The 16,490-nt window shown below is 42.1% G+C and overlaps 1 protein-coding gene across 1 annotated transcript; it reads left to right on the forward strand.

Moving 5' to 3' along the window:
- Positions 1–2,526: 2,526 nt before the first annotated feature.
- SOX4 (SRY-box transcription factor 4) lies at positions 2,527–4,847 on the forward strand. The gene has a single exon (XM_032776983.2). It carries the CDS (start codon positions 3,373–3,375, stop codon positions 4,690–4,692), a length of 1,320 nt encoding a protein of 439 aa, XP_032632874.1. The 5' UTR covers positions 2,527–3,372; the 3' UTR covers positions 4,693–4,847.
- Positions 4,848–16,490: the final 11,643 nt, after the last annotated feature.

Raw genomic sequence — 16,490 nt, forward strand, 5'->3', positions numbered from 1 at the left:
TTGTAGGTTTATTTGCTACGTTTTGTATCTATCTCTACACATGTCTTTAGGTGTGGTACCTTGATTTCTTCTTTAACCTATTTAGAAACATGAGGCTATTTTAGATATCTTGCAGTTTAAATAAATTTACAGTTAGATTTTAACTATACATTGAAATATCTGTAGATACCCAAGATAAAAGCAAATCAGTGGACTTTGTTACTGGCTCTATTCAGTCACAGCTTTTTCAGGATTTTACACAGGGATAGAAATGGTGTGAATAAAGTCAGTAACACTTTTAGGACACCAAAACACCTTTGAACCTGTTTAGACTCCCACTGATTGCAATAGATGTAGGTACTTTGAAGTAATATATTTAATGTCAGCACAGCTGTGCAAAAAATGTGCCAAATTCCTCTCTCTACTGATGTAAATTGGATGTAACTATACTGATGTTACTGGAGTTGCCATTGTAACTGAGAAGAGACTTTGATCCAAGGTTTGAAGAAGCTACTCCTGAAGAGCCAGCAGATTGAATACAAAATTTAATTGTGTAGGCCCAACAATAAGAGATTACTGTATTTTTAAATAAATATCAGTGATTTAGTTCTAGGTTTAAAACAACAAACAGAGAGAGCAGATATTTAGAATTCACAGGACTTTTCTCAGCACTTCATAGCAGTTTTAGTTTGGTTCAAATTTGGAGCCTAAAAACTCATAGCTTGTATTGAAACCAAATAGTCTTTGAAAGGACAATATCATAGGCTTTCCATTTTTGAAAAATATAGAACTTTTGCATACTACTTTCTTAGAACCTTGAAACATTCCCTACAATGTTTATTTGCCCTTTTTTCTATTTAGCAAACATTATTTTCCCTGCTCTTCCCCCCCCCTCCCAATTTGGAAGTGAAATTGACATATCTGATTTGTTTAACAGCATTTTGGTTACTGGCATAACCATTGATGTCAAGGAAAGTTTGGAAAAGAGTGATTTTTTGTTGTTTTTTATGGGCCTATACCTTTAACCCCAGTGTTTTATTTAACTGGTGCTACAGAGGCTGCAGGAGAGCTCTATTGCACAAATCATTATTACATTTTATCCTTTTAAAACTTTATTGATTGATTTATTTTACTTACTGGAGGCAGAATGTTGGATTAAAAATATCCCTAAAATATCTGTTTTCCATCAGGTTATAAAATTATAGCATATACGAGATTAGAGGCCTAAACTACTTTGACAGTGTTTTTAAAATAGACAAAAACAATAAAGTATGAATGTGTTTGACAATTTAGATATTTCTTCTAATTAGAAAAAAAATCAAAATAGCACCCAGTTTATAATCTTGTTTGTCATGTCTGCAAACCCTTCTTTGTTGAATATATCGGTCACAGAGCAGCAACTTCTCACAAGAGATCCCCCTTTCCTTCCCTCATCAGATAAAAAAAACAAAAACAAAAAACAGCTGTGTCACAATACTCTCTGTGTACCAGGGGTGCTGCAAGAAGTTCAGTGACAGATGTGGAACTCCACCACCTAGCCCCAATGCACCCTGAACCAAGTGGGCTTGCCAGCAGACAGGATGCCTATAGTACAATTAAGAAGCAAACAGAAGGGTGTGAATGGTAAACATTAGATAAGAGAAATGCCTCTTCCTCCCACCCAACTTCCAGAGGAAAATGAGATAGAAGCTACACAAGAAATATTTATAATTCTATTATTATCATAACAGAACTGTGTCCCAAAGTGTGTCCCACAGTTCTTCCTTAATTTGAGCCTTGGAGAAAATGTGACCTGATTTCAATCACTGCAGTGTTCAAAATGCAATCTGTTTGGGAGGAATGGGAATCTGAATCTCCTACAAGCATTGCCAGTATTTTGTGATAATTATAAGTGAATAAATTGTTGTAAGGAGTGTTATACAATCTACCAGCATCTGTGATATAGGAATTAATGTGAAAATATTTGTGATGACAGGTGTCTACTCACTTTCTCAGTGGCTTTTAAATCAATGATTTATCCTTGCTGTCTCTCCCCTCCCTTTCCTTTTCCCTCTGGTCCTTTCTCAGAATGAATCCTCTCTACAAGGAACAGATTTTTTACACCACATGCTGATTTTTTTCTTTCGGTGCTGAAAGGAACTAATATTCACAGATAATCACTTTTCCCTTTATGCAGCAAGTAAAGCTCCCATGTACAGTATTTCACTTCTCCCCATCCAACTTATCTAACATAAAAGATAGAATATATTTCCCCCTTCCCACCCCTCAATAATTTAGTGCATTATCTCACACATGGAGGTGGGAGGGAAGAGAAGAGGGGAGGAGAAATGCAAAAGGAAAAAGAGAGTCAGAAATCTCAGCTGCACTTCTGGCCCTTTTAAAAAGTTTGCTCTGTAAATTGGAATGAGGTCAGATTTGGAGCTTCTCATTGCACGCGGTGATTATTATTGCATCGGGTTCCAAGCCAATAGCAGCCGGCGGGGTGGGGTTTGGCACGAGGAAGCGTTGGATACAGCGAGTGATTGGCCGGGGCGAGAACTGTGAAAGGATAAAGAGGCGCTAGGCGGAATTTGGGGTCCGCTCTAAGCTGCAGCAAGAGAAACAGTGTGTGAGGGGGAAGAGGCCAATACCAGTAGCCCCGGTCTGTGTATGTGTCTCTCCTCTCTTTGGGGTTGTGCATGCAAAGGAAGGGAAAACGGGACTAAATATATCGCATTAGTCACCGCTCTTCCTACAGGGAAGGCACACATTTATTAATGCTACCCGGTTGCATGAGTCGGGGTTTTTTGTTTTGTTTTTTATTCAGTACCTCTCAACAACCAAATAATTAACTGCACAAGCTCCTGATCACTGACTGCACAGCCACGAGTCCTGGAGTCCGGTTTTTATTTTTATTTTTTTGTTTTTATTTTGTGTGTGTGTGTGTGGTGCTGGGCACAATAGTGGGAGGCTTTACCAGCGCGTGTGCTGTTTTCCTGAAACATCTTGGGCAGAGAAAAAGCACTTGTGAACTGGAATCAACTGCTTCGGGGAGGGGAGGGGGGAAACACTGACAAGGAGAGGGGGAATTGCAGCATTTTTAAAGAAACTCTGTTTCTGTTCCACTTTGAGCACTGGCTGCTGCCCCTAAATTAATAGAGAGCAAAGGGGGAAGGACTGCACAGAGCGCTGGAGACGAGCCTGTCTGGATCTACAACTACTTAGCAGAGGGGCTGCGCGCTGGAGAAGGGCTGAGCATTTCGCTGTGGTTTGGGACTGTTTGATTCGTTCCCCTTCCTTGTTGTACCTGTTAAAGTTGAGAGCCTTTTTTTTTTTACGTTGCACTGGTGCCGAGCTGAGCCCCGGCGACGTCCCTGCAAGCCGCCGACGCCGCCGTGTGTGTGAGCCCCAGCGATGGTGCAGCAGACTAACAACGCGGAGAACACGGAAGCGCTTCTGGCCGGAGAGACCTCGGACTCCGGGGCCGGCATCGAGCTGGGCATCGCCTCCTCGCCCACGCCGGGCTCCACCGCTTCTACCGGGGGCAAAGCGGACGACCCGAGCTGGTGCAAGACCCCCAGCGGGCACATCAAGCGGCCCATGAACGCCTTCATGGTGTGGTCCCAGATCGAGAGGAGGAAGATCATGGAGCAGTCCCCGGACATGCACAACGCCGAGATCTCCAAGCGCCTGGGCAAGCGCTGGAAGCTGCTCAAGGACAGCGACAAGATCCCCTTCATCCGGGAGGCGGAGCGGCTGAGGCTCAAGCACATGGCGGACTATCCCGACTACAAGTACCGGCCCAGGAAGAAGGTGAAATCGGGCAACAGCTCCGCCAAGCCCGGCGAGAAAGGAGACAAGAGCGGCGGGGGCAGCCCTGGCGCCAGCGGGGGCGGCACTGGCAGTGGCAGCAGCGGGGGCAGCACGAACTCCTCCAAGACCGCCCCGAAGAAGAGCGGCGGCTCCAAGCTCTCTCCCGGCGGCGGCGGCTCCGGGGCCAGCAAGTCGCACGCCAAGGTGATCCTGGGCAACAAAGCCGCCCCCTTCCCAGCCGAGCAGCCGGCTCAGGCCGCCCTTCTGCCCCCGGACCACCACTCGCTGTACAAATCCCGCGGCGGCGCTTCTGGCTCCTGCTCGGCCTCGGGCAAACACCTCTCGGAGAAGAAGCTCAAGCGGGTCTATGTCTTCGGCACCGGCGGGGGCCACGGGCAGAGCGCGTCCTCCTCCCCGGGGGGCGCCGTGCCGGCCAGCCCGACCCTGAGCTGCTCCACGGAGGCCAGCGACCCTCTGAGCCTGTACGAGGAGGGGAGCGCCGGAGGCTGCCAGCAGGACGGAGACTGCAGCAGCGTCTCCTGCCCTTCCCCGCCGGGCAGCAGCTCCCCCTCCGATCACCGCAGCTACACCAGCCTGAGGGCCTCTTCCCCGGCCCCCTCCACCTCCCATTCCTCCTCGGCTTCCTCCCATTCCTCCTCCTCCTCCTCCTCCTCGGGCTCCTCTTCCTCGGACGACGAGTTTGAAGACGACCTGTTGGACCTGAACCCCAGCCCCGGGTTTGAGAGCATGTCCCTGGGCAGCTTCGGTTCGTCGGTGCTGGACCGGGACCTAGATTTTAACTTCGAGCCTGGCTCGGGCTCTCATTTTGAGTTCCCGGACTACTGCACCCCGGAGGTAAGTGAGATGATCTCAGGGGACTGGCTGGAGTCCAGCATTTCAAACCTGGTCTTCACTTACTGAAGAATATAAATAAATAAATGCCGGGGAAGACGTAGACATACACTATTGAGAGGACTCGCCCACGCTGTTGGGTGTATCTTTTTTCCTTGGAGGGGCAGATGAAACTGACTTGCTGTGCTTTTAAAAAACCGAGATGATAAAAGGGATCATTCTTTTTTTTTTAAAAAAAAATACACATGCTCGCTCCCTTCCTCTGCTTGGAGATAGACACACACACACATCCCCCCACGCCCGTTCCGATGCCTGATGTTAATTTTTAGACACTGGCGGGAGTGATTTTTTTTTGAGAGCGAGAGAGAGAAGGGGAAAAACCACACACACCTCTGGGTTTTGATTTTTTTTATCCACTCTATGTGAAGAAGAAGGGGGAGTGATACATTGTGCTGAGTGCATTGGAGATCTCGAGTATTTTGTTCTGAGAGATGAGAACTGTTTTAAAAAAAAGACTGCAGGGTTTACATAGTGTGGGGGAAGGGAAGGGAATCCTATTTCGATTTTTTTCCTGCAGCAAGAGGAGATGAAGATAATAAGAGGCGGAAAGGGCGAATTGAGCTAGAAACTGAACTGAGATCCTAGTTGGACAGAGAAGAGGAAGGGGGTTGGGATTTTTTTTTTTTTTTGCCTTTTTTTAAAAGATGAACTGGAAACACGACTAGAGGAAGATAATAAACTGATATGCATTTGCACGTATAGAGGAGAAGGTGGCAGCTCTTTTCTCAGTCACCTTATTATATAGAGAGAAATCAATCAATAAAATGGAACTTCATGAACACGGAAAACTTTTTGAAACGGAGACAGATACAAAACAGTTTCTCTAATGATGTGGTACAGGGGAAATGGAGGGAGGGCGATTGCTTTTGCAAAAACAAAAAATGTTTTTCTTCTTACTCAGAATCGTGATGGTGTTGGATTATTTCACTGGTGGGGTTTAATATAGCATGTTATCCTGTCTATCTTTTTAAGATTTCTGTAAGACTGTTGAACAGTTTAAAAAATAGTGTTAGGATACTATAAAAGCAGATAGATGGCGCTATGTTTGATTCCTACAAAAATCACCAGCTTTTTTTTCATTCTTAACTCTTTAAAGGATTCAAACGCAACTCAAATCTGTGCTGGACTTTAAAAAAAAATCAGGACCAAATTTTTTCTCAGAGTATGTATGTGTTTGTTCCTTATAGCTGTAAATGAAAAGACTGTTTTTTCTCACCGATGCTCTATTCCTTTATTGTTTTTCCTTGTAAATGTAATCGGATGCCATTTTATAAGTGGATGTATTTATACTGGCCAAACATTTTTGACTTGTATTTCTTTGTCCTTTTTTGGTAGTCCTCGTTGTTACTCGCACCATTTTTATGTCTCCTTCACTGAAGGGCTAGAGTTTTAACTTTTAATTTTTTATATTTAAATGTAGACTTTTGACACTTTTAAAAACAAAAGAGAAGAGAGATGAAAACGTTTGATTATTTTCTCAGTGTATTTTTGTAAAAAATATATAACGGGGGTGTAAATCGGTGTAAATCGCTGTTTGGATTTCCTGATTATAATTACAGGGCCGCTGGTTAATGTCTCACCCATACACACAAAAATCAGCCCCTATTTTCTCCATGTTTACACTCCAATCTGCAGGCTTCTTAAAGTGACAGTATCCCTTATACATACCACCAGTGCCCAGTGTTTAATCTCATTGATTTCTATGAGGGGGGAAGGGGAAGAATAAACGTAATACACTGTCTCCTAACTTTAAAAAAAATCCCAAAATTAAGTACAACCATATATCGTTCAGGCGCTTTAAAGCAACTGGTGCATTTGCAGAAAAAAGGGATCCTGTACCTTTAACTTGTAAACCACATCTTTTGCACTTTTATTTTATAAGCAAAAAACATGCCGTTTAAACCACTGGATCTATCTAAATGCCGATTTGAGTTCGCGACACTATGTACTGCGTTTTTCATTCTTGTATTTGACTATTTAATCTTTTCTACTTGTCGCTAAATATAATTGTTTTAGTCTCTTATGGCATGATGATAGCATATGTATTCAGGTTTATAGCTGTTGTGTTTAAGATGAAAAAAGTGAAAACATCTTTGTACATTTAAGTCTGTATTATAATAAGAAAAAAAGAGGATTGTGTGTTTATGTATGTTAATATAACATGACAGGCACTAGGACGTCTGCCTAATGAGGTGGTTCCGTTAAGGGTTTTTTGTTTTGTTTTTTGGTCATCCATCCTGTGCAATATGCTGTGTAGAATATTTTTGTCTAACGGTCACCCCACAACACAACGTTGGGAAAGAGGAGAAAAAAAATCATGCCAGCTAATCATGTCCAGTTCACTGCCTGTCAGATTGTTGATATACCTTCTGTAAATATTTTTTTTGAGAAGGAAATAAAATCAGCTGGAACTGAACCCTAAACTTTGACTGTTTTTTGTCATCATTGTTATGCTACACCTTTTCTATGTGGTTATTCTGTAATGGTCTTAGACACTGGTACTCTCTGTATTAGCAGTTAAATAAAATGTACTTACAGTGACGACTATAAAATACATCTTTTTTTGCAGGAACATGTACCATTCCCCGCCCCTCCCCCGTCCCCCGGAGAGACTTGGCAGGCCGAAGTCTGGAAGTAAATGGATTTTAGTGTGAATGTGTGCCGTCGCTGAATGCTCTCTAGGAATTTTCGTGCATTAACTAAATGCTAATAACCTTTCGGTGGAAGTAGCAAAGACTGCAGTGGGAATGGGGGATGGGGAAGCTGCACTCGGGAGCTGGGCAAAGCCCCCTGCCATCCGAGACGAAATCTAGACAGCAGGAATGTGTAGAAGAGGCCACATCGACCGTTTTGTTTGGCCTTGTGACTTCAATCCTGCCTTGCCATTTCAGTAACTGTCTTGCAGGAAACCTGCCCGGTGGGAGGATTTGTTCATTTCAGTCTCACTTCTTCAAGGTGAAAGAGATATTGCTCAGTATCCTAGCAAGAGAAAAAAACGCTGTGCAACCGATTGAGTTTGTTTATAAATACTGGGGGGGAGGGGTAGATTTACCTCCAACGATTTCAAAGGCAAAAGAAAGAGATTTGCTCTGCTGCTTGGAGTGTTAATGAAGAGAAATGGACCCTTTTTCCCCCTACACACCTTTGCTAGTCGATATGAGGGGGGGCCTGCCAAAGTAACCCACAACCTATTTTGCCGTTAACTTTGGCTCTGTTCCCCAGCTTGGAAAGAGCCAAGCTTTAACATATGCAGGTGTCATAGCAACACGGAGACTGTAGAGAAGGAAAATAATTGTCACCATTTATTTTACAGTACAGTAGGCATGCTGTTTGCAAACTGAAAAGGCAACTTTCTGGGTGCCTCAGGTTTTTACAAGATTTCCTCAGGCAGGGGGGCTGTTTATATTCCTGTGTATCTTTGTCACAACTTCTTAAGCAGAGTGATAGTGAAAGGCTATGGGAAAAGCTGTCAAGAGTTGAGGAAACTTGGAAATAAAGTAAGTGTGGGGAAGCCTAGTATTTGAATTGTAAACTAGGGGGAGGGGAATGTGTGAACCTAAATTAAGCAGTTCATTGTACTGTAAATTCAGTTAAAATTGAGTGATTTGAAAGTAGTCCGGCTACAGTATTTCAATAAAATTTCTCCTTTGGAAAACCTATGTGTCTTTAACTACTCCAGTAGTATATGAATTTCCAAAAATCCAAGACTTCTTGTTTTTGCTGTTTTTAATTTCTTTACAAATTAACACTATATCCATTAGACCTGTGTAACTTTTTACATAGGCAGTTAGAAGAAGTCTCTTTTAACTTGAACCTGTGGCATTTTGATTATAGGTGGCCTGTTTGAATCAAGGACTACATTTGGGTTTTTGCAATGACAGACTACTCTTTGTCCATTTTTTTGGTCAGGTGCCTTGTTTAATGTGAGTTTAATGATACTAAACATGTGCATGTTTTCTTAAATCTGAATCAATTTTAATTCCCATGGGGGTATACATCAGAACCATAATAATAAACAAACTCAAAACTCAGGAAAGATTGGACAACTTTGTTTCAGATAGCTGAACACTGATGCAAAGTAGATTCTCTGGAGGATTTTAATTAACTCTTTGCAAATGGTGATAAAAACCAACACTAAGTGGAGCACAGTTGGAAGAGAGGTTGGGCTGGGAATGTGATGATTTCATAGACTGTTAGGGTGGACCCCATGGGCCTGCAGCCAGAACCATGATTAACTGCAGGACAAGAGGGTAAATCTGAGGAGAAGACTGCCTGAAATGATTGGTTGAGTGTGTATAGGCTTCTTGGCTCTGCAATTTCTCTGTTCGTTATTGTGGAGCAAGTTATTCTGCTAGATACCTACTTGGTGTGGGAAAAAGCAAAGGTGTTCAGGAAGCCAAGGCAAACCATTCAGTACTCATGTCCTTCCCCTCTGCCCATCCAAAAACAAAAAATAAAACAAAAAACACCAAACCTGTATTGTACTCTAAATTTTGTAAAGCGCATTTTTAAATTCCATATATATATTTAATATAATTCCACATGGGTGTTAATGTACTGTTGAGTTTAATCCATAAACATTCCTTTCTTTGAAAAAATACCACACATTTAATTTGGGATTTTGCAGAGCTGCTACTGTGATGGAGGTTATTTTTATACTACACTACCCTAAATCAACTCATGTATTGTATTTCTAATTCAGAACTCTACAGTCAATGGCACTCTAATTTTTCCCTTAACATCATCCACCCAACCTTATTTCTCACTTCTCTCATTTCATGATAGCGTTTAAAAATAACATGAAAAAAATCCCAGTAGGAGCAGCAGTGGAGTTTCTCCACATTTGCTACCCAGATGACTCCTACACATTCTTATCAAAGTGTGTGTAATGGGGAGGGCTGCATCCTTTTGTGGGTGGTGGGAGGTGGCAGGGGGAATGATGGAAATTATAGTAGTAATTAATACGTGTAAATAAAACCTCACCATTGTAAGAATTTTGAAGTGCCTAATATGGCATAGTTATATGCACACAGGCTTTTGAGACTAGACACAGAGGGTGGAAAAAAGGATATTGGGGGGAGGATGGCAAGATTGAATTGCAGATTCTTCCTTCTGACAGCATTTGGAATTCAGTCAGACCATGAGCTCTGAGCATTTAGATTGTGCCACAATATGTCTATTATCTCTAATGAGATTTTGCCGTTGACTACTGTTAACTTGAAGGGTTTTATGGTTTCCTGCATAAGTTGTTTTCATTTTCAGTTATAATAAAGTTCAGTATTACCAAACTGATTTAGATCTCTGGGGAATATTTGGTGGCACAAGTTGCTGCATTCATATAACTAAATGGAAATGGCTGTCTTACATTCTTTTTAAATAAAAAAAAATTGAGACATTCTTTGCTTTCTGCAGTAAAAGCCTATGCAGTTGCTTTGTCCAGAGGAGATACACCAAATTAAAGCACAAAATATTAAAGAAAATATAATCCAATATTATTTTATATATTCAATGTTGTTTTGCTTAAAGAGTATAGTTAAAATAGTATATCATTAAATTTTTTAGAAGAAAAATTAATAGTAAACAGGAAAATCTGAAATCTAGTGTACATAAACAGGGATTTTTAGTAGTAAAAACAAGTTTAGGGTAGTACAATTAGCTTCTGTGTACAACACATAGATCTGCTGGTGCAAGGAGCTGAACTACTAGTTTCTAACTTTTTTAAAGAATTACCACACCAATGTAATTTTTTAAACAAATGGTGCCTATTTTTAAAACAAAAATTGGACTTAAAAGATACGTGATTGCTGTATATTTGTAGGGTCTGTGATTTTATATCATTCAGGACTGCCTCTTTTTTGAGTCAGTGCCTTCCCTGGGAAGTAGCGTGGGATGTGGCTGCATTCACAGAACATTTTCTCTCTTTTCCAAAGCAAAGTACCCCAAGAGTGATTAATAAAAAGAACATTCTTTGTACTTTCATGTTATACTTCTGCCATGGTCTCCAAGTGGCAGCAGCAGGGCACTGGAGCCTAAAATAACGTCTCCCTGCTCTTATTCAATGTGGTGCACCTCAAAAGCTCAGAGGAGAAAAGCTAAATTGCTAATGTAGACATTTTAAGTAAGAGTTATGCTCTTTCAATGTAATTGGGGGTAGAGAGAGAAAAATCTTAGTGCATGAAGAGCAAATTATTTAATTAAGGTTTTGTTTCCTTTGTTTGCAGCATTAGTGTCAATTACCCAACTGAAAATTAAAATGTGTGTTTACATGTAGAAGCTCAACAACCAACTACTATAAAACACTTTGTGTTAATATGTAGATAAAGACTAACACGAACACCTTTTATATGAGATAATTTTCACTCACGGTTTCTAAAAAGCTCTGAAGTCATTATAAATATTTGATGACTGGCTATATAAATGTAAATACAGTAGAGTTTTGGGTTTTCCAGGATACAAAAATGATAACATATTGTATGCTTCGTGGAACCTTTCTTCTAAAGATCTTGAAGTACTTTAATAATATTACCTACGTTGCTTGTCATCCAGATGAGGAAGGTAATATCATTGTCCTTGTTTTATGGTGGGTGGATTGAGGAACGTAAGTTGATTTACCCAAGACTGCTTACTAAGCATGGATTACTTGGAGTCTTTTTTTCTTGTAGACAGTTATGTCTCTTAACCTGAGTTTTGCATGTCCTCTTACAAACATATCTCAGTACTAGTAATAACGTCCACAGAATCTTTTTCACGCTCACCAAAGCTAAATAACCTGGGATGTAACGATTTATGTACCTCAGTGAAAACTTCCTAATGCACCCTGACGCCCATTATAATTTCTAAATGCCTTTTTCCCTAGCAACACAACAACTCCCTGCTTCTGCCCCTGCATTGCCCCCTTTCTGACATGGCTCTCTCAACCTTCAGCAGCTTAAAGAGGTTAATACTTCTGTCACGTGACAGGGGTCAGTATTTGCTGACTCCAGTAGTTACTGCCTTTTTATTTGAATTTAATTTAAAAAGAAGATAATGTTACAGTAGCCACTGGTATCAATGCCCACTGACTCCTGCTATGGGATAGGACCTTTCTGTAACCCTGACTGATGCCATGTTACTGGAGCCAGGAAATAAAGACTAGTCTCTCACCAGCATTCCTGCCTGTCCCAACTTTATTACAAGTAGGTGGGTGGAGAATTTTAAATTCTTGAAGACTTGAGGAGTATCCATCTTAGTGAGGAAAGGCACAGTGGCAAGGGCAAGAGGGAATAGCTCACTGCGGCGAGAGGGCAGACAAAGTGGATGAGGAACAGGCCTTGTAGGATAAGCAAAGGTATTGTTCTTGTTTTGGGAAGGGGGGCATTTGCAGGTGTGGGAGAGAGTGTAATGGGCAAGTGTCTGACAGGAGAGAGGATCTCTCAGAAGATGGGAACTAGACAACGGGAGCTGTGGGCAGTGGTATCTACAGAGTACAGGAAGCAGTTCTTCCACAGCACATCAGCCTCCTTTGAAAAAGGAGTTGACAGTCACAAAGGTTTCCCCTGCAAGGAAGAGTTTATCTGGGCAGTTGGATCCTCCTTCAATCTATGCCAACAATTTTGTGCCTAAGTGTAGAATATTAAGTATTATTAGTGCAGTGAGAGGGAAGCAGGAACTCAGGCCAAGTCTACATTACAAACTTTTGCTGGCCTAGCAATGTCGGTCAGGGATGTGATCTCTGATTGACATAGCTCTGCTGACAAAAATCCATAGTATAGATGCAGTTATACTAGAAAAACTGCACTTTGCTGGTATAGATTATTGTGTTTGGGGAGGTTGGAGGCTGGTGTAAACTGCATCCACAGTAGGAGCACTTTGCCAGTAGAGACTACGGGTATAGCATACCACTATAGCTATACTGGCAAAATGCTCCTCATGTAGACCTGGTCTTTCTTACCTTTTCATGGGAGGAGGAAGGGAAAGGTTGATTGGTTTTTCTTTCCCTGCCCCATTTTCTTTGTGCTTCATTTGTTTTTTTTCTATGGCTCTTGTCCGTTTTTCTGCTTTTGGCTTAACATTCATGTCTCTTTCATTTCCCCCCGCTTCTCCCTGCCTGTCCTATCCTTTTCAAGAGGGGTCTTTTGCCAGTGTTATCACATGTCAGAATTATTTTCCTCTGTATAGCTGCTCAGGTCCAACTGTTTTTCTCTCCTCACAGGTCCAACCCTTCATGGAATCTTCTGATTCCAGTATTGAACCTCTTTTTTCTGCAAAAGGGGCATTGTACAGAACATATCAATAGAGCACGATGACCCACTGAATATGGATCTGTTATATACACATACTAGGTATTGCTAAGAAGCTGTTACCTTGGTCACAGACCCCATCTTTCAAATTAGGATATTTCTATATGTTGTCTGTCTTGACATATCACCAAATCATGCTGGGTACAAGCTGTGACTTTATCCATTAAGGCTAAATTAAAATAGCTGATGACCTACATAAATAATGTAAAAGACTGTTGATCAAACTGACTATTTTGAATGGCGGGGGAGGAGCTTACCATGAAAAGGTGAGATCAGACTAGATCTAGCTGTGTGATCTTACACAGATTATGAATATTTATATTTTCATCTTCAATCACAACAGATCTTGCAATTTTATATATGAATTCTTGGCATATCTGAGGAAACAGAAGTCAGTGACTTCTTATTTTAGCAACATGGGTGAAGCTTTGCAGTTAAACATGATTAACAGTTCCATCAATCTCAAGGCATTGGAACAAATATTAAAATATCTTTTCAAGACTCCAGAACTACAGTCATTAAAAGTGCGGTCCTCAAGTTAATGAGGGAGTAACTGGGCATACAGAAATCCCTCCTCCCTCCTCATATTAAACACCAGCACAAGACAGCCACGTAGCACTTTTCTGTACTAGATGAACCTGGCTAATACTCTTGTAGATGCTTCATGACTCCACTGGGGCATGGTCTGCTGACTTGAGCAGGTGGCCAGACTGCAGCACAATCTAGAAAGGGACACATACTGTTTCTTTTGGAGTAACAGTATGGTTCATCCCACAAACACCAAACTCTCCACAGGACTGCACTAAGCCACCTTGCTGTACACAACTATGATGAATCAAGGATGCTCAGAGTGGCTTGGACCTGCTTTTTTCTTCCTCCACACACCAACACAGCTACTAGCAGCAAGTGTTATGGTTACCATTTTGACTGACCCGGGCTATTGAATTAGGGATCTAAAGAGATCTACAGCTTCAGCTAACCAGTCAGGCTTTTTTTAATAGACTCATATCTTCTGTAGATTGGGCACAGACAGGGACACATAACACACACTAATCAGTGGGTTACACAGGTACAAGATTCATTACTGCCATAGCATGAATGACGTATTGAAGAAGCAATTTTCAGAAGAATCTAAACAATTTTTTCAGATCTGGTTCTTTCAACATAAAGAAAGGAAACAAATTTACATGCTTTGGGATTTAGAAAATTAAAACAAATTTACATGCTTTGGGATTTAGAAAATATAGCTTATGGGGATGGTATAGCTTAGAATCCTTCACATGTAGCTTACTGGTTCAAATTTCCCTCAGATCATCAGAAAGAAAGGCAAAGCAACTTCAAAGGTAACATGAGGTATTCTCTATGTAGGTGTAAGAGCATATGTTCTCTACACATAGGGTTGCCAACTTTCTAAATGCACAAAACTGAACACCCTTGGCCTGACCCTTATCTGAGACCCCACCCATGCCCCACCCCTTATCTGAGGCCCCACCCCACTCACTCCAGCCCCCCTTCCTCCATCAATTGCTCTCCTCCACCCTCCCTCACTTTCACTGGGCTGGGGCAGGGCGTTGGGGTGCGGGAGCGGGGTGATGACTCCATCTGGGGTGGGGGGTGCAGGCTCTGAGGTGGGGCCAGAAATGATGGATTCAGGGTACGGGAGGGGGTTCTGAGCTGGGGCTGAGGGGTTTGAAGTGTGGGAGGGGGTATGGGCTCTGGGAGGGAGTTTGGCTGAGGGAGGGAGGCTCAAGGCTGGGATGCGGGGTGGGGTGCAAGAAGGTGTGCGAGGTGCAGGCTCTGGGAAGGAGTTAGGATGCAGGAGGGGGTTCCGACCTGGAATGGGGTTTGGGGTGCAGGCTTCAGCCAGGTGATGCTTAACCTCAGGTGGCTCCTGGTTGGCGACACAGTGGGGCTAAGGCAGGCTCCCTACATGCCTTGGCTTTGCACTGCTCCTGGAAGCAGTGAGCATGTCTGGCCTTTAGGCAGAGGCGAGGCCAGGCAGCTCTATGCAATGCGTGCTACCCACACCCACAGACGCTGCCCCTGCAGCTCCCACTGCCTGCAGTTCCTGGCCAATGGCAGCCGCTGAGCTGGCACTGGCGGATGGGTCAGCAAGTGGAGCTTCCCTGATCGCTCCTGCGCCAGGGGGCCAGACATGACGGCTGCTTCCAGGGAGCTGTGCAGAGCCAGGACAGGCAGGGAGCCTGCCTTAGCTCTACTGTGCCACCAACTGGATTGTTAATTGCCCAGTCAGCAGTGCTGACTGGAGCAGCCAGGGTCACTTGTTGACTGGGTGTTCCAGTCGAAAACTGGATGCTTGACAACTTTATCTACATGTAGAGGGAACTTTCACAAGATACAGAGCATAATCCCCAGATAGGGACATATTTTTCTGTAATTATTCAGATATTCTGGAAACGCATTTCTTTTTATAATAAGTAAACACCAGTATTATATTGTAATGAAAGACAGTACAGAGTTTAAATATTGCTGAAATGTACTGATGTCAAATGTAGCTTTGGCAGTGGGGAATTGGGTATTGCACTGGATGAATCAGCAGACTGGGAAGTAGGCCTCCTCAGTATTATTCCTGGCTTTGCTGTTCCCTGGAGCCAAGACTAAAAATAAATAGAGAGTTTTGGTTTCCCAGTTTTTTTATATGTTATATTTGAGATGCTTGTGCCTCATTATACCTGTATGTAAAAATGGGCATACTGATACTTACCTATTTTGCAAGATTGTTATAGGATTTTGTTATTGTTAGTTAATGTTTACAGAATGAATTGAGATTCTTGGCTGAAAGGTACCAGTTAGGTGAAAAATACAAAAGAGTACAGAGAATTAGTAAAGGATTGTTTGTTCCTACATTTCTAGTAAACTAGGTCAGGAAACAAAATAGGAAGTAGGTAATTAGTGTAGTGTTAGGATATTCAATGATTTCTTGTCTTCTGGAATCAGCTTTGGAAAGGAGTGTGAGAATCTCCTTTCCATTGGAACATGTACATACTCAGTATATGTTACAAAGAAGTTACTACTTGTCCACAGTGTGAAAAAAGGTTTAACAAATTACAAAAAGGAATGATAATTGTCTTAGCAAACTGTCCTTTATTTCTCCCCTCCCCCAGGGAAAGCAAAATATGCACAGACTACATGCAAACTTGCTTCAGTGAATTAGATGCAACTGAATGTGCACAAATTCTAATTCAACTTATGAAACTGATGCATGTAATATAATTTTAAAATGAAATATTACAAGAAAAAGTGTAATATATGAAATAAAATTAACTATAATGTTACAGTACAAGGACATCTGTGATGGGGTGTGCACCCACATTGGCCCTGGAAGAGCTGAGTTGGATCAGGTGGGCCAAATCAGCTAATTAGGCTGCAAATGGGGGAAGCTTTAGGCTGGAGGCAGCTAATTAGAGAAAGCTCACCTGTGATAGACAAGCAGGGCTTCTATAAAAGACTCATAGACATTAAGCTTAGAAGGGACCATTGTGATTTGCCAGTCTGGTCTTCTGCAAA

Source organism: Chelonoidis abingdonii, chromosome 2, assembly GCF_003597395.2.
Source record: "Chelonoidis abingdonii isolate Lonesome George chromosome 2, CheloAbing_2.0, whole genome shotgun sequence".
In the NCBI taxonomy this organism is placed as follows: Eukaryota; Metazoa; Chordata; order Testudines; family Testudinidae; genus Chelonoidis; species Chelonoidis abingdonii.